General features: G+C 39.8%; 3 protein-coding genes across 3 annotated transcripts; all 3 read left to right on the top strand.

The window, feature by feature from the left end:
• Positions 1-206: 206 nt before the first annotated feature.
• LOC143040033 (cytochrome c oxidase subunit 6A, mitochondrial-like) lies at positions 207-10,585 on the top strand. Its single transcript, XM_076210583.1, has 3 exons — positions 207-364; positions 8,713-8,861; positions 10,291-10,585. The coding sequence occupies exons 1-3, from the start codon at positions 241-243 to the stop codon at positions 10,378-10,380; spliced, it is 363 nt and encodes a 120-aa protein (XP_076066698.1). The 5' UTR covers positions 207-240; the 3' UTR covers positions 10,381-10,585.
• Positions 10,586-10,956: 371 nt separating this feature from the next.
• LOC143040038 (cytochrome c oxidase subunit 6A2, mitochondrial-like) lies at positions 10,957-23,340 on the top strand. Its single transcript, XM_076210598.1, has 4 exons — positions 10,957-11,112; positions 12,084-12,245; positions 22,130-22,278; positions 23,128-23,340. Exons 2-4 carry the CDS (start codon positions 12,155-12,157, stop codon positions 23,215-23,217), a joined length of 330 nt encoding a protein of 109 aa, XP_076066713.1. The 5' UTR covers positions 10,957-11,112; positions 12,084-12,154; the 3' UTR covers positions 23,218-23,340.
• Positions 12,257-16,968, top strand: LOC143040028 (uncharacterized). Its single transcript, XM_076210573.1, has 2 exons — positions 12,257-12,920; positions 13,068-16,968. The coding sequence occupies exon 2, from the start codon at positions 13,885-13,887 to the stop codon at positions 14,536-14,538; it is 654 nt and encodes a 217-aa protein (XP_076066688.1). The 5' UTR covers positions 12,257-12,920; positions 13,068-13,884; the 3' UTR covers positions 14,539-16,968.
• Positions 23,341-23,964: the final 624 nt, after the last annotated feature.

The following is a 23,964-nucleotide window of genomic DNA, read 5'->3' as shown; positions in this document are numbered from 1 at the left end:
AGTATTCTGAACAAATGTAATCTTAATCAAAGGAAATTATCATGACGCCTTGAACAAATTGGAAATAGTTTTGGTTATGATGTAGTGAATAAGTATGAATATACTTAGCTGTACGATTCTAAATAAATATTTGCATTTTATCTTCTCTGAAACAAATATTTTAGTACATATTTGTTTCGAAAACTGTTTATCCTTTTCAAAGCGCATTTGCTTGCATGCGCCTAAATATAGCCCCGGCCTATGCAATTCTGGGACGCCAGTCAGGGAGACACAGAAATGGCGTTGACACTAGCTAAAATCGCTCGTTGCAACTTTTCAACCAGCCTCGCCCGGGCGAGTGCCATTGGTCCAGAAGTCCACGAAGGTAATGAAAAATCGAATAAGCTTTTAAAGAATTATATTTAACTGATTTTTGTTCCTAGTAATAAGAAATAACCGCCAGCCGGCCAAGAACTACCCCCAGCGAAGTGACTAAGGCCTATTGGAAGCCTTCTAAGCAGGTACACAGAGTAAATTTAGTGAGTGTACGATTTTCTGTGGCTGCATTATTTCAACTTCATTAGTATGTGTTTCGTCACATTAAAACGAAAATAAGTGTGGTAACATAGGCCAAGTAGTGAAAAATTATGTTATCAGTTAATGACGCATCATTTGACGAAGTCTCACAAATGCTGCTTGGTTTGTGCACCGATATGTGAAGTCTTATGCAGCGCAGATGACGTGGAAGAAAACAAAGTATAATAGATAAAAATGTCAGGTATACCATATTGTCATTGTGTGCAAATTCACCATAACGTAAGATTTGGAATATAAAATCTAGTCTATGAAGTAAGAAATTATAATTTCATCTTACATCAAGTGGTAGATAATTACAAAATTACCATTTCCATGCCAAAGGTGTATATTTGATGTAAGCGATACCAGACAATTTTATTCATGTGTGACAAAACCCAGAGCTAGACTAATGACTTAAATCTAATAAATCTAGATCAATCTATCTCGTAGCGACAGAACATTGTATGCTATGTTCAGTAATGCCAACCGATTTTGTATAACCGTGTGGTAACCTAGATATGGAATGTGTTCAAGGTTGCTTAGAGATAAGTTAGGTATCATCATACGTCCTGCATTGCTTGCATTGTTGCTGTACGACATGTTGGGCTCTTGCTGGCAACCTCGGTAGGAAAACGGTCAGCTCATTAGCCATAAACTATTGCATATCAACATGTGGGTAATAAATTCACTCGTATTATTTCCTATATGCTTGGATTAATATTAAGCTATAAAGACATATATACAGTATTAAAATAATGACTGTGGACATAAGTTGCAATGTAATACGTATCCGCCTACCCCCTACCCGAACCTCCCCACTCTTTCCCATCCACCCTCTCACCTACCCCCCACCGTACCCCACCCCACGTTCTCCAACAGTCTGGAGGTATGCAGAACACATACTATACCTATGAAAGTTACTACCCTTGCCTAAGTTTGCACAGTCTACCCGTGCATATGTGTATGAGTGCGTTCGAATGGGAAAGGTGTGCTACAGGCCAGACTGTAGAACTACGGCAAGACCCGGCACGGGACGAGGACGGATGAAATTAGCTGGCGCGCACTGCAAGCGATTCCTCGATCTGAATTAAATCGCCTGGCGATGGCTAGTACCATATACTCCCAACTGATATTTAATCTCTTCCTTTCAACAGGTTGTTTGATTCATTTTCGTGGCACCCTTTCATGTAACCCACACTGTCTCCCCTCCCCCATTCCTGCATCTATTTTCCCTCTTCCTCAGCCTATTCCTTCACCGTGACAACGCATTCTTCCCCTCCCTTCCACTCACTCTCCTCCCACTCCCTCACCACTCACTCTCATCCCTTTCAGTTCCTCACCACTCACTCTCCTCCCTTCTTGTTGCCCCTCTCACTCCCCAACACCCTCCTCCTCTCTTCCTCCCCTGATCCTCTCCAACCTTGTTCTTGTTGGTCCTCTCCCTCCCTCCTCTCTTTTCCTGCTCCTCTACAGCTCTCACACTCACTTCTCACCGTTTTCTCCTCTTCCCCCTCCTTTCCGTTCCCTTCAAAGTCCCAATCTCTATATTAGAAGATTTTGAAAGGGGTATAGAGAATACAGTGGAGAATGTCTGTAATATTTTTACTCGTTGTTGCTGAGACAATAGATCGTGGTATTATTTACTTCACCAGATACGCATAGCCAGTTGATAAATTAATACAGGAACATAATAACGGGGTTGCCAGTGAGTTAGGTTAGGCTCCAAAAACAGCGTCGCATGAGAGTTGATGTTCAACGGAGGCACGGCGGGGCATGCAGATATGACGTCATGTCGCGCATGTTTTCGAACTGTTTCCCACGATCGAAACATTGCCTACATCTTTGAACTACGCCCCCCCTCCCCCATCGACCATTTCATGAAACAGCTCCTCATTTAAACAATGTTGTTCCTTAGCATACTATTAAAAATCACAATGGCACGTGGGATGAATGGAGAACCATAATGCCGAAATATTGTGTGGAAAACAAGACGCCACCCGAACTGCAGTGGGATGTGGGGGCGGGGGTTGGGGGTTGGGGTGGTGACGGAGCCGGGGAAGAGACCCGCTCGCCAAGAATTTACTCTTGCAGATGCGTCGACTCAGGGCATTTTGCCAAACCTCACTAGCTTCTATTTATCCCCGTTTGACTGAACAAAACTGGGTGTTCATCGATCGAGAGACCGTTTTTCTCTGTGTATGAACTTCAACTCAACAAAATGGCTTTCATGACAGAAAAAATGAGTGAGTGGTTATGTAGCAGCACTATATGGGGGACAATACGCCATTTTTTTTTTCTTACCAAGGAAAATGACGTCATAGCGGGTGTATTTCATGATTGGTGACGTCACAGAGAAGCAAAGTTAGCTAACAGTATATAGCCAGTGTTATATGCTACTCCGATGTGATCTTGTTACTTGTATATCAATTTATTGATTGGTTTATTTATTATTAATATATTTATTAATTTATTTCTATTTTATAATTCTAGAGTAGGATATATAAAAAATGAGAATAATGAAACGAAAATAGTCCTTACCTTTAGTAAATAATGTACATTTTTCTTCTTTTTTACCAAAATTCTGATAACTCAGTTGGCAATGCAGTAGATTTTTTATATTCATCTTGTAACTAAAAATCTACACATAGGTATATGAGCATTAAAAGGCAGCATAGTGCGAATTAGCTATTTTTAGGTTATTTTCAAGTGATCTTAGGACAACTGAATTCCTTGACTATGATGCCGATCGGTAGCCATGGACGACGAGACGTCATGATGGAGAACGGCCAACCAAACCGGAGGCCTATGCCAACAATCATAGAAAACGATTGTCCCTCACCAACAGAAAAAATGGAAGAGAAAGGGGGGAAATATACTTTTTTTTTATACTGTTCTCCCATAGAAAAATTTAAAGCCTCTCATGATATGCTGAATCTATGATATATCCTGTTTCCAGCTACACGAATATTGATGAATAGAACACTTGATAAGATTAGTTATGTGTTAAATGTCTGCATATATTTTTAGTAACTTGAAATAATGTCTTCTAAAACTGAACACTGTCTAGGATTCCCTAATGTTTATTTGATATCCTTAAATATTTATCCTTGTATTGGTAATCTTTAAGAAATCACACCCAGACATTTTTTGCTGAGTTCTCATGTATTTATTTCTTATCCAACATTAGAAAGTCTTCTTTGTCGATCGTATCCACTCCTTTCGTAGTTTTGAATAGCACTTTTGTATCATCGGTTTAAAATGTTGGCTATTCCACTATCTTATTTTTTCCCAGAGACTAAAAACATATTGGTTGCTACTATTTGAATATATTTGCTATTCACACAAAAACACACACGTAAATCAGCTGTTTATTCAAGGTGGTATAATGCAAGAAGGGGGCGGATGGGCAGATTGCGTTTGACAAAGTAACACAAAAAGTTATCAAGAAAACTCCAAGCAACAGGTGTACAAGGAAAATTATTGAAATGGATGGAAGATTTCTTACATGGGAATAAAATGAGAGTGGTGCTTAGAGATAAAAACTCGAACTGGGAAGACATGATAAGTGGAGTCCCACAGGGTTCAGTATTAGCTCCGATAATGTTTGCCATATATATATAAATGACATGGATGGAGGTGTAGAATGTTATATGAACTTATTTGCAGACGATGCAAAACTACTAAAGAAAGTAAGTACAGAAAAAGACTGTGCATCGCTACAGGGAGACCTGGACAAAGTCTGGGAATGAAGCTAAAAGTGTGAAGTGAACTTCAACATTAAGAAATGTAGTATAATAGAGTTTGGAAAAGTAAAAATAAAAATCAGGACAATATAGAATCGGTAGAAAGAAAAAAAAATCGGAAAAGAACCTAGGAATAATGATCACCAAGGACATGTCCCCAGACAAGCATACAAACAAAATGGAGAAACCTATAAATTACTAAGGTCAATAAAGTCGGCTTTTAATTACTTAAATGAGGTAATGGTAGAGAAAATGTTAGTTACACTGTCACAGCGATTGGAGTACGCTGCGACACTATGGATACCCAGTATAATATATATATATATACAGTATATATATATATATATATATATATATATATATATATATATATATATATATATATATATAATTAGAATGAATCCAAAGAGCAACGACAAAGATGCCCCCAATACTTTCAAAATTAACATACGAACAAAGATTGTCTAAACTGGAACTACCAACGCTGGAACAAAGAAGAGGAAGAGGAGATCTATTGGACATTTACAGAATCGTCTGAAAGACATGGATGTCTTTGACAGAGAAGACTTAAGAAGGTGGGATAAAACAAAAACAAGAGGACATGAAAAGAAACTCAAAAAGGATAGTTATGGAGGAGACCTGAAAAAAAAAAGTTTTCTACACGGAGTGGTGGATGTCTGGAACAAATTGGACGAAACAATAGTGTGTGCAAACACCATACATTAATTTAAGAACAAACTAGATGCAGCGAGATACAAAGACGGGTCACTACGAATATAGCTCCCCTTCCTGTATAATACAACTAGGTAGGTAAATACACATACACACGATCACTAGTCCAGCACGTGATCCAAGACCATGGTGAATATCGCGCGCGCACGCACACACACACACACACACACACACACACACACACTGCAGTGTACTCCAATCTGGGGCGTATCAGGTTTTTGTTAAAAATATTGTTCATATAATGGAATGTGTGTGCGTTTGCACGCGCAGAAGGATACGCGCCACCTGACTTCATCACAAATTAGGTCCCTTTGATCACATCTTTCTCTTGCCTGACTGAAATCGCCTGTTACGGGCATGAACAAAAATTCGCCTTTTGACACGTGCGCCCAGCCTCGTAGTAACCGAAATACTTGGCAGGACATGTAGGGAACCCGTGCCAGCCGTGGTGATCACGTGATCGTTTGTAGTTCACAAACAGCACGTGCCAAACACGTCTGACCCATCAGCTGATTTTAGTAAACAAAAGACAAAGGGAGAGGGGGTACCCACCCCACAACTGTAGGTGGCACTCCCACCCCCACCCTGGCGACGCCTGCGGTGGAGAGGTATCCATCCATCCCCGCCTCCCTCCTGCCCCCGAGCAGGGAGCCAACGCTAATAACAGTGGCATACGTATGAACTGTTCTGGATCACCTGCAAGGCTGAGATCTAAGCAGGTACTAGCTCCGCAAACCTAGAAGACGAAGAAGAAGAAGAAGAAAAGAAGAAAGCAAAAAAGGACATTGACAGCCCACTCGATCAGCTGTTTTAGTAAACAAACAACATCCAATGTCGACTATTGGTCGTTGCAACGCACGACTACGGCTTCACGAATCAGCTGTTTTAGTCAATAGGCAACACTCCAAGGACGAACGACTCCATCGATCAGCTGTTTCAGTAAACAAACAATACGCAACCACGACTTAACTAATCAGCTGTTTCAGTAAACAAACTATACATAGCGATAACTCAACTCATCAGCTGTTTCAGTAAACAAGCAATACATAGCGATAACTCAACTCATCAGTTGTTTTAGTAAACAAGCAATAAACAACGACGACTCAGCTCATCAGCTGTTTCATTAAACAAACAATAAGCAACGACGACTCAGTCGATCAGCTGTTTCCTGTGGATTACCCAAAGTTAACAAAATCGCTTGGAAGCATACAGAAGAAACCCTACAATTGGGCCATGGAAATCAAAGGCTTTGCTCCTTCGTGAAGTTAAAATAAAAGTGTGGCCAATTCAAGACATCGTGGTCAAAGACGTTGTTCAACACAGTTATTCTAAGCCGAATAGAATCGTCTGGGACTAAAAAAAACTCCACACCTAACAAGTTGGCCACAGTCGACTGTTTCAGGTGGATTTCTCGAATGAGGGTCTCTAAAATTGGGAATGTTCCCTATGGTGAAAACACTTTATCACATTTTTGTTGGCGTCTGTAGTCAACCAAAAAGCTTAGAGAAAATTATATATATATATATATATATATATATATATATATGTTCACACACACACATTTTTATCAACCACAATGCACTTTAATTGTAAGCCATCTAGGTGCATGCAGAAATGTGCGCCCGAGGACTCGAACTCATGCGGCGAGAACAACATTACCAGTGCGAGTGACTAGACCAATACACTTCGGAGGTCGTTTTGTAGTTGTATCTGGTGTATCACAGTGAGTTACAAAGTTATACATACATCTATGATGGTGGCATATATCACAGCATAGCGTTCGGTCCGGCTTCTAAGGAGCCTCTTGTAGGTGTCTGCTTTCATTGATAGTAATGTGAATTCTGTCTCACGTCCAATGACGCTGACCTAAGGTGAGCGATTGGTCACGTGACCAGAGGAGAGGTCGCGTGATCAAGCGTCTTGCAGCAAAATAAATTCAAACTCATCATCTCACTTCCACGAAGTGGGAAGTGAGAAACTCCGGGTAGGACCTGTCAGTTGCGACAAGCCTTTTTTTTTGCCGGTGTTTGGGTCGCCTCTTTGCCTGGCTTTTTTATTATTATTATTATTATTTTTATTATTGTTGTTGTTGTTGTTGTTGTTGTTGCCGCCGCCGCCGGTGTTTGGGTCACCTCTTCGCCTGGCTAGGGACGTCGGGAACCAACGGAACATGCAGTAGTTCCCGGAAATTGAACTCACGACCAACTGCTCCCAAGTTCGAAACGGTATATCTATGTAGCCTATTTTAATAGTAATTGAAAGTGATTGGATTAACACTATGAAGCACTGTTGGCGGGTCAAGCCAACACGCTTTCTACAATGAAAGAAATATTTACCAAAGTTAAACATAATGAAGAAAATATATGTCCTCCTAGTAATAATGAAGAAATTATATATCCTCTTTGTAATAATAATGGTTATTAATAACAAAACATAATGATACAAAAAAAGAGGATTATAACATTCTGATGTATTTTGCGATAGGCGTTTTCGTTCCGAATTTTGGAATTTTGGGATTTCAGAGGTTTCCATAAGAGAGGACGACCCGTGCCCGAGTTCTACCTCGGAGACTTTGTTTTGAGCTGACGTCAAACAATTTTATACAGCTGATGTCCCAACTAATTTTGTCGCCTTTGTAGCAGTTTTAACATTCTATTATGACTGTCGCCAGGCGCTTTTAATCAGTTGAGGGCGAACTGTTGAGTATGGATTATTGTAGTCTTGGTTCTGTTTCTGTAATATTCAAGAACATAAGAATGGAGTTGACCATAAGGCCCACACTAGGTAGTTCCATGTCCCTTTCCACTTGTCATCCTTATCCATAAAGTTATCTCATCTCTTAAAACATCCGATTATTTCAGAGCTAACTACATGGTTACTAAGTCTATTCCATTCGCTAACCATTTTGTTGGTAAACCCGTTCTTGCCTATTTCCTTCTTAACCCATTAAACTCCGATAACAAGATTCTTGTCATTTGGTCAAATAAAACAAAAAATCATGAAACACCAAAATGTTTGATCAAACACCAGAAAAATATGACGTCAATCCTCGCTTCGCTCGCAGCGAAGCGAGGACTGACGTCATATTTTTCTGGTGTTTGATCAAACATTTTGGTGTTTTATGATTTTTTGTTTTATTTGACCAAATGACAAGAATCTTGTCATCGGAGTTTAATGGGTTAAACCCAAATTTGTCGAATTGAATCCAATTCAACGAATCCTGCCCTGCAGTCTCAATATGACGACCTTGCCTTCATAAGAACATAAGAATGAAGGAAACTGCAAGAGACCATAAGGCCTACACTAGGCAGCTCCGTATCCATCACCACCTGTCATCCCCATCCATAAAGCTGTCTAATCCTTTCTTAAAACAATTGATAGTTTCAGCGCTTACTACATGGCTACTAAATTTATTCCATTCGTCGACCACCCTGTTAGTAAACCAATTCTTGCCTATTTCCTTTTTAAATCTAAATTTGCCCAGTTTATAACCATTACTGCGAGTCCTGCCCTGTTGTTTTAATATGATGACCTTGTTTGCATCACCCTTGTTAAAGCCTTTGATCCACTTGAACACCTCTATTAGATCACCCCGAACTCTGCGTCTTCCATCCCCCTTATGAAAGCTCATGACCCACTTGAATACCTCAATGAGATCAGTCCGGACTCTTCGTCTTTCCAGGGGCCATGAAGAACTGGAAATTGCTTTCTTACATCGTGGCTCTCCCCGGCGTGGGCGTGTGCATGCTCAACGCCTGGCTCAATGAACCAGAGGGGGGTCACCCACGACCCGAGTTCGTCCCGTACGAGCACCTGAGGATTCGCAACAAGGTAGGTGACACTCGGGCAGTGTCAATGGTAGTGGGGGCACTGGAGGAGAGGAAGAGAGGGGAAGAACCTTTCGCTGAGGTCCGAGGCGCTCAATTGCCCTTGTCGAGCAGGTGGGCACTATGGCTCTTTAGTAAGTCGACTGCAAAATAAGATTAAATGAAATGAGATCAGTTAAAATGCATTGGAATGAAGCAAAATAAAGTGCAATAAAACAAATAAAAATATAACAAAATAAAAAGGTAAAATCAAATTAAACATAATGAGATGAAATGAAATGAGATAAATTAAAATTGATTGGAATGAAGCAAAATTAAGTGCAATAAAACAAATCAAAATATAACAAAATAAAAAAGTAAAATTGAATTAAACATAATAAAACAAAATAGAATATAAGATAAAACATATTGAATAATATGAAACTAAATAAGGTTGAATTAAACAGATTAGAATGAAATGGAAAGGAATGATATGAAATACGATCAAATGGAAGTAAAAATGCTATAGGTAGAAAAATCAGAGATGGTAAAACTTGACTAAATATGATAAAGACAAATTAGATTAAATTAAATGGAAATGAAATTGAAAAAAATAGAGTAAGCCGACGAAAAGAATAAATAACATCAGAGTCAAATAGAAAAAAAAATCAAAGCGACTAGAAATTTCATCGCTATGATGGAAAGAGAAAATTACAGGACTATAGAAAAGGATGGAAATGAAAGATCAGTCTAACATGAAATGTCTACCGAAGGGAGGAACACATAGTGGATTGGCTAGTGGGGTTGTTTAATGTGTGCCTAAAGAAGGGGAATTTGCCAAAAAAAAATGGAGGATAACACTTGTATAGTTTCACTTTACAAAGAAAAAAAAGGGATAAATGTGAATGTAGTACTATTAGAGGGATCAATCTGGTGAGTGTAGAAGAGTTATATACGAAACTAGCAATGAAAAATGAAGGCCTTATGACATCAATAACGGCAGTGACAATAATAAATTATGATACTAAGATTGTGAATTGTGAAGAATTCATGACCTATGAAGGGGCAGATGAACGTGATAAGACAGAGATTCTTAACCTTTTTCACTCTATTCTTCTCATAAATTCTCAACATTTGTGTGATTCCCCTTCAGTTTTCTCCTAAAGCACGCCACACACAAAAGTATAATATATATATATATATATATATATATATATATATATATATATATATATATATATATATATATATATATATATATATATATATATATTATAAAGTTGACAATCATAATTATCTTTTATTTGATAGGTTTTCTTCTGCCAGGACAAAATGATGGAAGTTTTATTTCTGTATTCAGATTCCTCACATTATATGGAAATGTATAATATTTCATAGCAAGCCACGCTCCCCCTAAATTCTTGTCATAGTTCAGAGGAACCATTTTCTTTCAGCGGTTCCCGTGGGGTGAGGGAAAGAAATCCCTTTTCCATAACTCTCACTGCAATGCTCTCCCAGAAGGCTACGAGGAAGAAGGACACTGAAATGCTCAAGTGAGCGTGAAACGGTAGATCCCATTGGAAAGAGTCTGGCAAAGGTGCCAAGGGTCGGAAAGAGGATCAGATTCCATTAACTAAAAGTAGAAAACGGGAATTTTAGTGTTTTTATTTTTTCTTTGGTATTTTTTTCATATGGTGTCAGCACTGTAAATAATTATTTTAAGGTTTATTATATATCAATATAAACGGATTATTGTTTTACTTAGTCCTTTCCGTGTTTATTATATCTATAAACAAATAAATGGATTTCGAACATTTAACATTTCATCAGCGGATATCTTTCAGTATAATAAATAATTATAGCAATTTAGTCGAAGATATCAAATCAATATGCAATATTGTTTCTCGATAAATTTATTTATGTGGTCTTTTTTGGGGGGTGGGGGGTGGATGGCTTAGCATTGTAATTCAATTGAAACATTAAAAAAATTCCCGCTTTGAGGAGAGGGGGTTGCCATGCACAAAAGGGGAAGTGAATGGGGAAATTGTCTCTGGGATTGCTATCAAATTCAGTTTGACAAACAAATGCATTAATACCATCGCTATCGAGGGTAAGTACAACAAAATAATTATGTAAAGTTAATATAATGTTATTATACAATTCTGTAATAATTTGTTCTTTGCAGTACAATATTATAACATGTTTATTTGTTTTGTCTTCTTTCATGACATTGATGGATGGAGGGCGGATTTCCAGGGTGCAGGCACCATGCCCTGGTGAGTTCCGTTCTTGTTTTCCTCGATGTCACAACTATATTTTATTCATCTCAAGAAATAGCCGTGGTGGTCAGCCGTTGGAGTTACGATTTCTTAAAAATAATAATATAAATAATAATGATAAAAAAGAATGAATGTATACTATTGACTCATGACTATTGACCGCCAGCCAGGCAGTTGCTTACCAGAAGTTTGCTAATATGCTGCATTCTCCCGCAATCCGTTTCGCTTGCCAAGGAAAATTAATATAGCTCCGTATTTGTATGTGTATTTACTTGGTTCGTGTAGAACGCCTAAAAAGCTTGCGTACAGAAAGCGTACACTCCATCACTAGTACATGCAAAATTTCTGAAAGAAAAGCACTTCAAGTAAAATGTTCAGATTATAAATATGATCAACTCTCCAAATATTAACAAAAAAATCTGAAGAATCAGGAGCAGAATGGACTACGGATGTTCTCAACACTTAGTATGCACTATTATACTATACCCCAAAAAATATGGACACCGTTTCCAAACATGGAGTGTCTAAACATGTCTATGATTAGCCTACACATTATATAATTTTCCATTATTTTTTGTACATCTTGAATATTTATTCCCTTTTATTTTTCTCAATAATTATTTCGTGGATGTAATTTTGTAAATTACCTTTTCAAAAGTAAATATCTTACAAATCATTAGAACAGTACTCGATTTTTGTAGGTAGTAACTAGTAAATATATTCTAAATATGCGTGACAGAACCTATAGACTTGAAAGCTAAAATAAAATAAAATAAAAATAGATTTAAGGTGTTTTCAAAATTTGTTCATTCCGTGCTAAACGTATAAAAAAGTCAAAGTAGCTTCTATGTTTCATTTTACCATAATCACAAATATAAAATTTCATTTTTATAAGAAATTATATAATTGTATATATAAAATCCATATTTGTACTTAATAAAGCGATTAAAACTAAATCATTATTTCAGTGATCAGCTGATGCGATGTCCTCATTTCCCATCAAGTCTGCTCGTACGTGACTCCGACCTCAGAAAGGAAAATGGCACTGACTCTGGCAAATCTCGCTCGTCGTAGTTTTTCTACTTCCCTGATCAGGGCTGCTGCAGCTGAAGGTGCAGGAGCCCATGCAGGTGAGTAGGCTATTGATTGTTTTTGATCATTCTTTCGTATGAAATATATTAAATATTTGGTACTTGTTTAAACCGGTTGGCCATCAGAGATGTATTTCGTCATAGGCTGGTCGGATGAAAACAAATACGGTTTCGATACTTTCATACCAAATTAGTATTACCATGTTGGATGAAGTATAATAATAACGTTCATTGTAAGGAGGAATATATAGTACATTGTTAATTTTTTATATTATTAGTACATATGAATACCAAAGTGACCTTGATTTATATTTTCCGAGATTATGATTAAATGTTAAATGTATTGATTAGAAGTTAACTTCAAAATCCACATTGCATTATTGAAATAACCTTTGGTTTTGAGTGGAGAACTATAAGGATTGTACTTCGGGGTTACCTGGTTAGGTAATTGTATTGGTCTTTCAAGCAAAGATTTTCAGCTGTATCCCTTTCTTCTGATATATATTTTTTAATATTTTAGGTAAATTTTTTAAGTGCACACCTCTGCAATGTAGCAGTAGAAAATTAAATAATTTTTTAAATTGTAGTACAACAATGTTATTACACTCTTGGCAGAAATTAATAACAGAAAAGGTTGATAAAAGCTAGAATCCAACAAACATAGCCACTTCGGTTGCTTGAGAGGTTGCAGAGGTGGAGGCCAAAGAAATTAAAGTATGATAAATTCCTCTATTTTAACCTAACCTACCTATCTACTGGTATTTGTTCAGGTGTGTACATGGATGCAATATAGCGTTAGAAAATTAAATATTAATTTTGTAATTTACAATACATGAATGTAATGTGCAGCTTTCTTGGCAGAAATAAAAAATACCTTGCTACAAACAAATATGCTAACGACCGAAGTCGCTAGCATAGAATCGGAATGCCTTCTTGTCGTTTGTCAAGTGTTGTCTGCCCAGTCCAGTTGAGGCCTGGTGTATGCCCTCGGTACTTCCACCAGTACCTCGCGAGGTATATATTCTTGAAGGAATGCTATGGAGTTGAAATCCGTGCATTCCTTCAAGCTATGAAAAACCGATATACCCTGCAAGCGATTGAACAGGCCGCCAACATTGATGACAATGACGATGACGATCCAGATGACCTTAAATTACAGGTACCGATTTACTAAATACACGTTAGGTTAGACGAATTTATCATCCTTTCATTTCTTCAATGTCTGCATCTATCGTAACAAACATGGCACACCATTCATCCGGCGTGTCTTTGTTACTTATGAAATCTGTTTTAGCAACTTTTTTGTTTCTTATATCCGCCAAAAAAATTGCATTACGTTGATACATTATAATTTACAAAATTAATAATTAATTTTCTAATGCTATATTGCGTCCATGTACACAACTGGACATTTACCTATCTACCTAATCTAACCAGCATTTAGTAATGCAGTACCTGAAATTTTAGGTCGTCATTGTCTCTGGCCTCCAAATCAATTGGACTAAAGATTGCATCTAAAGGAGTCAGAGCAACTTCATTTGTTGCTGTATAGATTTTAGCAATATTTTCTGATTTGATTTCTGCCAAGAAAGTTATTACATTGATGTATTATAATTTACAAAATTATTTAATTTAATTTCATCATCACATTGATGAAACAATAAAGAAAGCCAAGGGAATGGCAAGCTGGGTACTCCGTACCTTCTCATCAAGGGAACCACAGGTTATGCTAACCCTATGGAGGGCCCTGGTCCAACCCACACTAGACTACTGCAGTCAATTGTGGTCGCCTCATGAAAAAGGGGAAATCCAGCGGCTGGAAGCAGTTCAAAGAAGCTTCACCCGTCAGATCCAGGGGATGAGGGAACTAAATTACTGGGACCGCCTCAAGGAACTCAATCTATTCTCCCAACAAAGAAGGAGAGACCGGTACAGAGCCATCTACCTGTGGAAGATCCTAGAAAAGCATACACCAGACCCCACAAACTCTTCTACACTGCACTCACAATACAATAAACGAACAGGGCGAAAGTGCAAAAGAAGAACCCTTCCAACCAAAGCCCCAGAGCGAATCAAAACTTTACCTGCTGCCAGCCTGGGGCATGAAGGGCCAAGGATCTTCAATGCACTCCCTAAACAAATAAGAGACAAAACGGGCTGCACGGTGGACACATTTAAGGCTGGCCTGGACAGATACTTAACGTCCTTACCTGATGAACCACCGGTACCAGGCTATACAGACAACTGTCGGGCAGCCTCAAACTCCATCCCGGATCAAGTGGACCTACTAGCTAGGGATGCCAAAACCGGATTCAGCGGCGGATCGCCGTGACTGTGAGGGATCAACCTCAAAACAACACCAAGTATACAGCGTAGGTGTGCACTTCTAAAAAAGATTTTTTATTTTTTTATTTTATTTTTTTTTTCTTGTTGGAGGAAATTGGGTAAATTAAAATACTTTTTAGCAGTTACTCAAAATATACCATAAATGGTTTTTGGTACGATTGATATCCAAAACCAATGGTGATATGGCTTAACGTCACAAACTTCCCCCAATCAAAAGGCTAGTATGGTGCCCTTCACAGAGGACTTTGTAGCATGGCAGGGTTCGAACCGCCATCCCTTTGACCTTTGCCGCAATTAATAAAACCCTAACCATGAAATATTGTGAATAATACAAATGAAAGTTGTATTCTAACTTTTGATAAGTCTAAAACTGAAATTGTAATTTGTGAAGTTTCGTCTTGCCTGCTCACACACCAATTTGTATATTTGCATCTATTATGACAACTCCGACTTTTCTAACTTTTCTTGCAAAAATAAATATTAATGGTTGATGAAGAAAATGAATCAAGCAACCTTGCTGCTATCCAATACTGAAGTGCCATTTTTGATGAGAGCATGACCCACTATTTTGGGCAAATTCTCAACTGCACACCCATGTAATATAGCATTAGAAAATTAGATATTTTTTTAAATGTGATACATTAATGTAATATATGTTTTTCTTGGCAAAAATTAATAACTGAAATAGTTGCTAAAAGCTATATACTAATTGAACAGAACTGCAGTGACTGCTTGATGCGGAGGTTGAAGAAGTGCACACTACAAAGACGACTGATAGCCACTTGAATTACAGGTACAGTGTACTGCGTAACTAAATGCAGGTTAGGTTGGAAGACAAATTTATCAGGTTTTAATTTCTTTGACCTCCGCATCTAATAAAGCAAAGATGTCTCGAGGAGTTGCCACAGCTCTGTTCATTAGTGTATTGATTTTAGCAACTTAAACTGTTATTGATTTCTGCTAAGAAAAGAGGGTAAATTTTTAGAAATGCACACCTACATGATAAAGCATTAGGAAAGTAACTATTAGTGTTATGAATTTTAATACATCAACATAATATGCTTTTCTTGTCAGAAATCAAGCACAGGAAGAGTTGATAAAACCAATACCCATGAATGGAACCAATGCGGCTGCTTGACACTATATTTGTTGTGATATGTGCGGAAGTCAAAGAAATTAAAGTAATAAATACCCTGTTCTAAGCTGCATTTGGTAATGCAGTACCTGTAATTCTAGAGGTAATCAGGGTCCTCTGAATCTATCGAAACCAAGATGGCATCTAAAGTAGTCAGTGGCCCTGTTCAATTGTGTATTATTCTTGGCAACTTTTTCTGTTGATTTCTGCCAAGGAAAACGTATATTACTTTGATGTATTGTAATTTACAAGATTATTTAATTTTCTAATGCTTGTCTATTGCGTAGCTGTGCACTTCTAAAATACCGAAAAGCGTATATGAATGTATGATAATTCACAAAATTAATTTACTAATGCTATATTGCGCAGGTGTGCAATTATAGAAATTTACCATGTTTTTATGATTTCCTATTCTAACAACCTACCTAGCCTAATCTTACCTAACCTAAAACTGTGTGCGGCAACAGATGTAGATCTTGGATATTGGACAGCCATGACTGCTTCCATGGTGGGTAGAGGAAGGTTGCAGTAATTATTCTTTCACCTTCCCTTAATGTCAATATCCGGGAAAAAACGAGATGTAGAAAAGTTGTCGGAGTTGTAGCAAAGATCCAAGAAATATACAAATTGTGTAAGTGGGTGGGACAAAATAGCTGGTAGTAGGGAAGTTGCAGGATTTACTTTTTCACCTTCCCTTAATATTAATTTTGGCAAGAAACATAAGTAAGAAAAGTTGTAATATTGATGTAAAAAATGTACAGATTGCAGTGTGAGCAGGCGAGACGAAACTTCACAAATACCTTTAAGATAACGTTGCCAATGTTGTAAAAGTTTTCGGTATGAGCAGGCATCAATACTTTACAGTCTCTGTAAATGGGTGTTGAAATGGTTGATACTGGATTTTGGCATTGATGCAAAAACTTGGAGTATACTAGAAACCTTTTTCTACAATGTGACCTGAAAAGGGTCATACTAAGGACAGGCAAGTAACATATAGGTACAGCAGCTGTACTCAGAATTTTTGTGGCTAGGATTATGGCAGTATGCTGAACATGTTCAAACCCTGTACTGAACTACAGACAAGTCACCCACGCCACTTGATAAGAGTACTCTAGGAAGTGGTTATTACATACATATACCAAAGGCTTTTTCCCCCTTACATAGGGGGTAGCCAAAAAGAAAAAGGCATAGAAATCACTCCCACCCATTTCATTTCCCATATATTCCACTCCCCTCCACCCTCCTCCCTCCCTCCTATCTTGGCACCTCCTGGATGACGGGTCATCCCTGCATCCTGTCCACTACCCTGGGTCAGAAGCAGTCGTAAGACACAGTACATCCACAGCAAGGCTGCTTCATATATTCGGCGACCCCCCCTCCTCTGCGTCCCCTCTTGCAGGAAAGGAGAAGACGGGGAGAAATCCCTTCGGGCTGCATCAAATTTTTTTTCATACATACAGGTAGTCCTCACTTTACACGCTAGATGCGTTCCAAAAGGCAGCGCGTAATGTGAATTTCGCGTAATGTGAGGAATTAAACTCACTCACTACTTTGCTGTTACAAGTGTTTCCAATACCATAATCCTTCCTGCAGCTGAGCCACGAGCTAAGCATATAACCTCTGACCTGCCTTGTTGTTGTTGATTTACCACCACATATGGGATCACGGGTTAATTGGCCTTTACGCCTTGATAAGTAGCGTCCCTCTGCTGATCTGCACGCTGTTGTTGTTGTTGTAGCGGCAGCTTATTGCGATTCAAGGATGAATAAATTTCTTTCAAGTTTTTTTCTACATTCATTTTTATTTTACTTTTATGAAAATAAAATTACCCTTGGACAATGAAAAAAATCATGGGTCAGGAAACCATCCCGCAAGCTGAGATGTTGCTCTCACACGTTTCCATACTGACAACAACACAACACTCACCGCTCGCTGTGTACTATTGTAGATTCCTAACTAGGCTTCACCCCCTGACGTGTCACTGCGCGCTATATCGGACTCGGTGTGTGTGTGTGTGATGTTTGTGGTGAGGCAGGGGCGGCAGGGTCATCGGGAGCGTCCATCTCCGATTCGGTGCCTGTCTCCGATTCGCTGGTTAGCTGACTTGGTGTGCGTTGTCGGAAGAAGTTTGTGATCGGCTGTTGTTTTGTCTTTTGTTGTTTTTCTTTTAACATAGCATTATAGCAAGCCATGTTCTCCATCACACGTCGTATGATGGTGCTGCTCCTCTCGACATTAGGATCATTCTCCTCTATGACCCTCATTGCATGCATCAACGAGTCCATACACTCAGACAAGTTGGCAGCTGTGAGGGCTCGCTGTGGTCCTGGTGATGCTGCTGCTGCTGCTGCTTCCTCTTTCTCCTCCATCATTTTCACTCTCTCTCTTTCTCGATGTCAAACAAATCTTCATTGGAGAGCTCTTGTGTGTGAGACTGAAGCAAGTTGTCGATGTCCTCCTCTTCCAAATCCTCGAAGCCAACTTGCTGTGCTAGACGCAGACTTTTAACGTTGGCCTTGGCTACATTGTCGTCTATGCTGTATCCTTTGAAGTCGTGGACGAATTGAGGACACAATTTTTTCCAGACTCCATTGCAGCATGATGTTGGCACTTCACTCCACGAATCCTTGATGAAGGTTAGAGCATCTTTTACCGTGAACTGCCGCCAATAATCACGGACTGAGATGTTTTGTTGCTCCGTCACTTTCACAAGGTTCGCCAATGTTGAACGTAGATAATACGCCTTGAATGTCGAGATTATCCCTTGGTCACAAGGCTGGATGAGCGAGGTCGTGTTTGGCGGTAAAAACACGATCTTGATGTTGTTGCTGATATCGGCCAGGTATGCTGGGTGACTTGGCGCGTTGTCCACAATCAACAAGATCTTGAAGGGGATGTTTTCTTTGTTGCAGTACACCTCCAGCTCCCTGTGCAGTTTATTCTTGAAATAATCGCCAAACACTGCCCCAGTCATCCAGCCCTTCGAGTTGGCGTACCAGTACACTGGCAGAAAGGCCTTGTCGTAACCCTGGCCAAAAAAAAAGAAACGTAAGATTTTATACGGTCTAAAAAATTCATTCGCACAATCTTTTGCATAGAAAATGGTAACATGGAATAAGGTTAGTTTTACAACTCTTACCTTGAGGGCTCGAGGATTCTCTGAGTGATACACAAGTGCTGGCTTGAGTTTGTAGTCGCCCTCTGCATTGGCCCCCAACAGCAGCGTTAAGCGGTCCTTAGATGCCTTGAATCCGGGGGCAGAAGCTTCCTCTTTGGAGATGTAGGTGCGGTTGGGTAGTTTCTTCCAATAGAGGCCGGTTTCGTCGATGTTGAACACTTGCTTTGATGAATAATTCCCGTCTTCTATAATTTTCTTGAGCTCTTCTGGGAATTCGGCTGCAGCTCGAGCATCAGCTGAAGAAGCTTCCCCAACCAACTTCAAATTATGAAAACTGTGCCTTTTTTGAAATTTATTAAACCACCCGTTGCTGGCAGAAAAAGGCTTCTTGTCCCCTTCAATGCTGTCATAAATAGACAGCGCCTTCACCTTAATCAGCGCCAAGCTAACCGGCACACGAGTCTTATTTTGATGCTCAATCCAAGTTGCAAGCATCTTCTCCATCCTTTCCATCTCCATAGGGCGAGAATATGATGACTTGTTAGCTTGTAGAGGCGTTCCTGATTTGGCAGCTTCACGAATCTTGGTGGAGTTTTGTTTTATGGTCCTCACCGTAGACTCGCTGAGGCCCATTGCCGCCACAATCACATTGTTTCTCTGCCCTTTATCTAACCTGTCCAGAACTTCCAGCTTTTGCTCCAATGTCAATGTCTTCCTTGCTTTCTTCTGCCTACCATCACAGGCTGGAAATGTCGCTGGGCGCTTGGGAGCCATGGTAAACAAGAACACTGATGATTTGATGAACACAGAGATGCTGACACAACGAAGCGTTGGTAAACAATGAGCTTGGTGGCGAGAGGGATGCGGAGGCTGGAATCAGCTAGCGTCACCTAGCGGCTGCCTTACGGAACTAAATCGCAGCCCGCGTATTTTAACTTTCCGGATTTCGCGTTACTCTGAGGAATTTGTGTAATGTGAGGAATACCCCCTAGTTTTGGACACCGCTTTAATGTGAACCCGCGTAAAACGAGGATTACCTGTACTTCCTCACCCACTTTCCCTCGTGCATCACAGCCTCATCTATACACAACCCTTCTCCATTCACCCATATTCTGTCCTCTCCCGTCCTTCCTCTACAGACATTCCTCTCTTTTGTAAAGTCCCTTTCACCCCATCCATCCATCTCATCCTAGGATGCCCCCTCATATTCACTCCTTCCACCTCCACCTTCCACACTTCTTTTACTAATCTTTCTTCACTCATTCTTTCCATGTGTCTAAACCATCCTAATATTCTTTCATCAACCCTATCTTCCAGCTCCTTTTCCACCCCTGTTCTCCTCCTCACCTCCTCATTTCTTACTCTATCCAGCCTAGTAACCCCTATCATACTTCTCAGACATTTCATCTCAAACACATAACTCCTCTCTTCCTCTCTCATGTTCCATGTTTCTGCCCCGTACATTGCTGTTGGCACAATCACTCCTTCATATAACCTCCTCTTAGCATCCATTCTTAGATGTCTATTTCTCATTACACTTTTTAATCCACCAAGGCATTTACTTGCTTCTCTCAATCTACCTTCTACCTCCACCCCCACTCCTCCCTTTCCTGTCACATTCGCACCCAAGTATCTGAAACTATGCTTTTAAACATTTTGTGGTCTTCTATGTAGAACATAAAGGTTTTGTCTACATTTTAGCATCTCTGAATAGAATTATGCAATGCCTATTGACAGAAACTGATACGAAGTGAAGCCAAGGGTTCGAACCTCAGCTCAGACGTATCAAATTAAGTGACTAACCACTGCTCCATCAAGAGAGAGATAAGTTGAGTACAATTTCTTATATTTGTATCCGTTTCTGTATATGTTTCCGACGAGGGCATTGTCAGTCTCATTCGTGATGACATGGAATTAAAAGTAAAAAGTTAATGTGGTTGAAAAAAAGATTAATATCTGCACTGGGGACCATTCAGTGTGTGAGTATAACACCTGCCCACGTGCACATACTATCATTGTACCATCATAGCGGGGATGGGTTGATTACAAAATTTGTGTATATGTATGTAGCTCGAGCATACAAATATAAGGAATTGTACTCAACTTATATCTCTCTTGATGGAGCAGTGGTTTGTCACGGTTACTTTGATGCGTCTGAGCTGAGGTTCGAGCCCTTGGCTTCACTTCGTATCAGTTTCCGTATATGTTTCCGACGAGTGCATTGTCAGTCTCGTTTGTGATGACATGGAATTAAAAGTAAAAAGTTAATGTGGTTGAAAAAAGATTAATATCTGCACTGGGGACAAAATTCGTGTACATTCAGTGTGTATGTATGTAAAAGTAAGGTGATGAAATGTACAGGGGGAGAGAGTGACAGCAGGCTGGAAGTGAGCATTAAGGGTGAAAGACTGGAGGAAGTGATAGTTTTAGATACTTGGATGCGAATGTGGCACGAAAGGGAGGAGTGGAGGTGGAGGTAGAATGTAGATTGAGAGAAGTACATGCCTGGGTGGATTGAAAAGTGTAAAGAGAAATAGACATCTGGGAATGGATGCTACATGGAACATGAGAAAGGAACAGAGAAGGAGTTTTTGAATGTGTTTTGAGATGAAATGTCTTAGAAGTATGATGGGGGTTACTAGGCTGGATAGAGTGAGAAACGGGCAGGCGAGGAGGAGAGCTGAGTGGAAATAAAGCTGGGAGATAGGGTTGATGAAAAAGTATTACGATGGTTTGGAGACATGGAAAGAATGAGTGAAGAAAGATTAGTAAAAGAAGTGTGGAAAGAGTGAATATGAGGGGGCGTCCTAGGATGAGATGAATGGATGGGGTGAAAGGGGCATTACAAAATAGAGGAATGTTTGTTGAAGGACGGGAGAGGACAAAGATAGGGGTGAATGGAGAGGGGTTGTGTATAGATGAGGGTGAGTGGGTGGGGGATGGGGGGGTGAGGAAGTATGTATGAGAAAAAATATGACTCTGCCCGAAGGGATTTCTCCCCATCTTCCTCCTTTTCCGCATGAGGGGACGGAGAGGGGTGGGTTGCCGAATTTATGAAGTGGCCTTGCTGTGGAAGTGCTGTGTCTTGCGACACTGCTTCTGACCCAGGGCAGTGGACAGGATGCAGGGATGACCTGTCTTCCAGTAGGTGCCAAGATAAGAGGGGGGGGGGTGGAGGGGAGTGGAATATATGGGAAATGGAATGGGTGGGAGTGATTTCTATGCCTTTTTCTCTTTGGCTACCTCCCTGGTGGGGGGAAAAAGCCTTTGGTATATATGTCTGTATCTAATTTTCATTGTACAGTGTTGTTTTATTTTTTCTAGGTGGTGCAAAGCAGTGGAAGCTCCTGTCATACCTGGTGGCCATTCCAGGTGTTGCCTTGTGTATGCTGAACTGCTATCTCCATGAGATGGAAGGTGGTCATGAGAGGCCAGAGTTTGTAGCATACGAGCACCTGAGGATGCGCACAAAGGTGGGTCATTACTAAATTAGATTCTTAAGCAGGGCAATATATCCTGGGACAAATGAACCATTAGACTAATTATTTTTAAGTGGTGCATCATATGACACTATTGAGGTGAACTAACAAAAAAAAAGTGGATAGCAGATGCTGTGGATGTGCTGGGTCTTGCGACACTGCTTCTAACCCAGGGCAGTGGACAGGGTGCAGGGATGACCTGTCATTCAGGAGGTGCTAAGATAGGAGGGAGGGTGGAGGGGTGTGGAGTGTATTCAGGGATGGAATGGGTGGGAATGATTTTATGCCTTTTTCTTTTTGGCTACCCCCCTTGTAAGGGGGAAAAAGCCTTGGTATATGTATGTATGGATAGCAGAGGTGGACTGAGTGTAAAATGGGGAAATGTTGAGCAGGAAAGGGAGAGGTCAGGAGATGGGAATGAGTGGAGCATGGTTGTGAAGAGATGAATTAATACAGCCACTGAAAGTTTGCCAATATTAAAACTCCTGTCTGCACTAACACAGAAGCAGCATGGGAAACTATCATTCATCCAATATGCAACCACTACATGAGAGACGAGATCCCTTGATGTCATTTGATCACCTGTTCCAGACATTATCACAATCTTCAGTCGGTACACTGGTGACTGGGTCTTCAACAAGAGGCAATGGATTGATTTTAGATTGAGGAATTGAACTGGCAGAGGGGGGCGGGGCATGACTGTTGTTTGCTTTAAATTTGCGAACTTTTGAAAGTTTGAACTCATTGCCCCATAAAGGAGTCTGTATCATTTAGTTTAGTTGTATGTGCTATTCACTGGATGTATTTTTTAATGCAGTTTTGTAATCCATGCTTCTATTCCAGCGCTTCCCATGGGGTGATGGCCAGAAATCTTTCTTCCACAATTCCCATTTGAATGCTCTGCCTGATGGATACGAGGAAGATGATCACTAAATTAATTCATAATTATAAGGGTGTAATGGTGATTGGAGTGGCAATCGCAAAGTTTACTTGTATATAAATGTCCCTGAAACATTATTTTAGAATTTCAATTATTAATAAAGATGTACTAAGTAAGCATGTATCTATTATCCTAGATGTGTATTGTGAAGGTGAATTATGGGTATAGTCCAAGTCTTGATCCACTAACATTCAGGATAACTATAAAGATTTCATACATTTATACCAAAGATGCTGTGGTGGGGTAAGAATGGTGCTATTGTGTTATCAGAGAAGCAAAATGGAGCAATCAGGGAGGGGGGTTCTGCTATATTTTCATGACAAGATGAGGCATGAGAGGGTGTGGGTCTACAACAATAACACTAATCATTGGTCTTGTTAAATGAGCAAGGAAGAGAGTAGAAGGAAAGATGGGTAGTGTGTAACAAGGATGTATTAATATTAAGTGAAATAAAAATGAAGGATGAGTTGGTGTAATGGGTAGGGTGTTGGCAGTGGTATGGGAAGGAGTGGCAGAAGTGATGGGAAAGTGCTTAACTGCTTCAGTACAATGATGCCTACGTAGGCATCACAAGGATGCTGGCTTGCTTTTTTTTTTTTACATACATTAAATCGGTGATCCCCTCGTGCAGGAAAAGATAGGGAGAAATCCCTTTGGGCTGTGTCCATTTCTTTCACATACTCCCTCACCCCCCATCCCCCACCCACTCCCTCTCATGCATCACAGCATCATCCATACAC

The sequence above is a fragment of the Oratosquilla oratoria genome, chromosome 2 (assembly GCF_046742065.1).
Source record: "Oratosquilla oratoria isolate Oo_2021 chromosome 2, ASM4674206v1, whole genome shotgun sequence".
In the NCBI taxonomy this organism is placed as follows: domain Eukaryota; kingdom Metazoa; phylum Arthropoda; class Malacostraca; order Stomatopoda; family Squillidae; genus Oratosquilla; species Oratosquilla oratoria.
The sequence above is the reverse complement of the archived record's forward strand: the minus strand, read 5'-3'. Positions and strand labels throughout refer to the sequence as shown.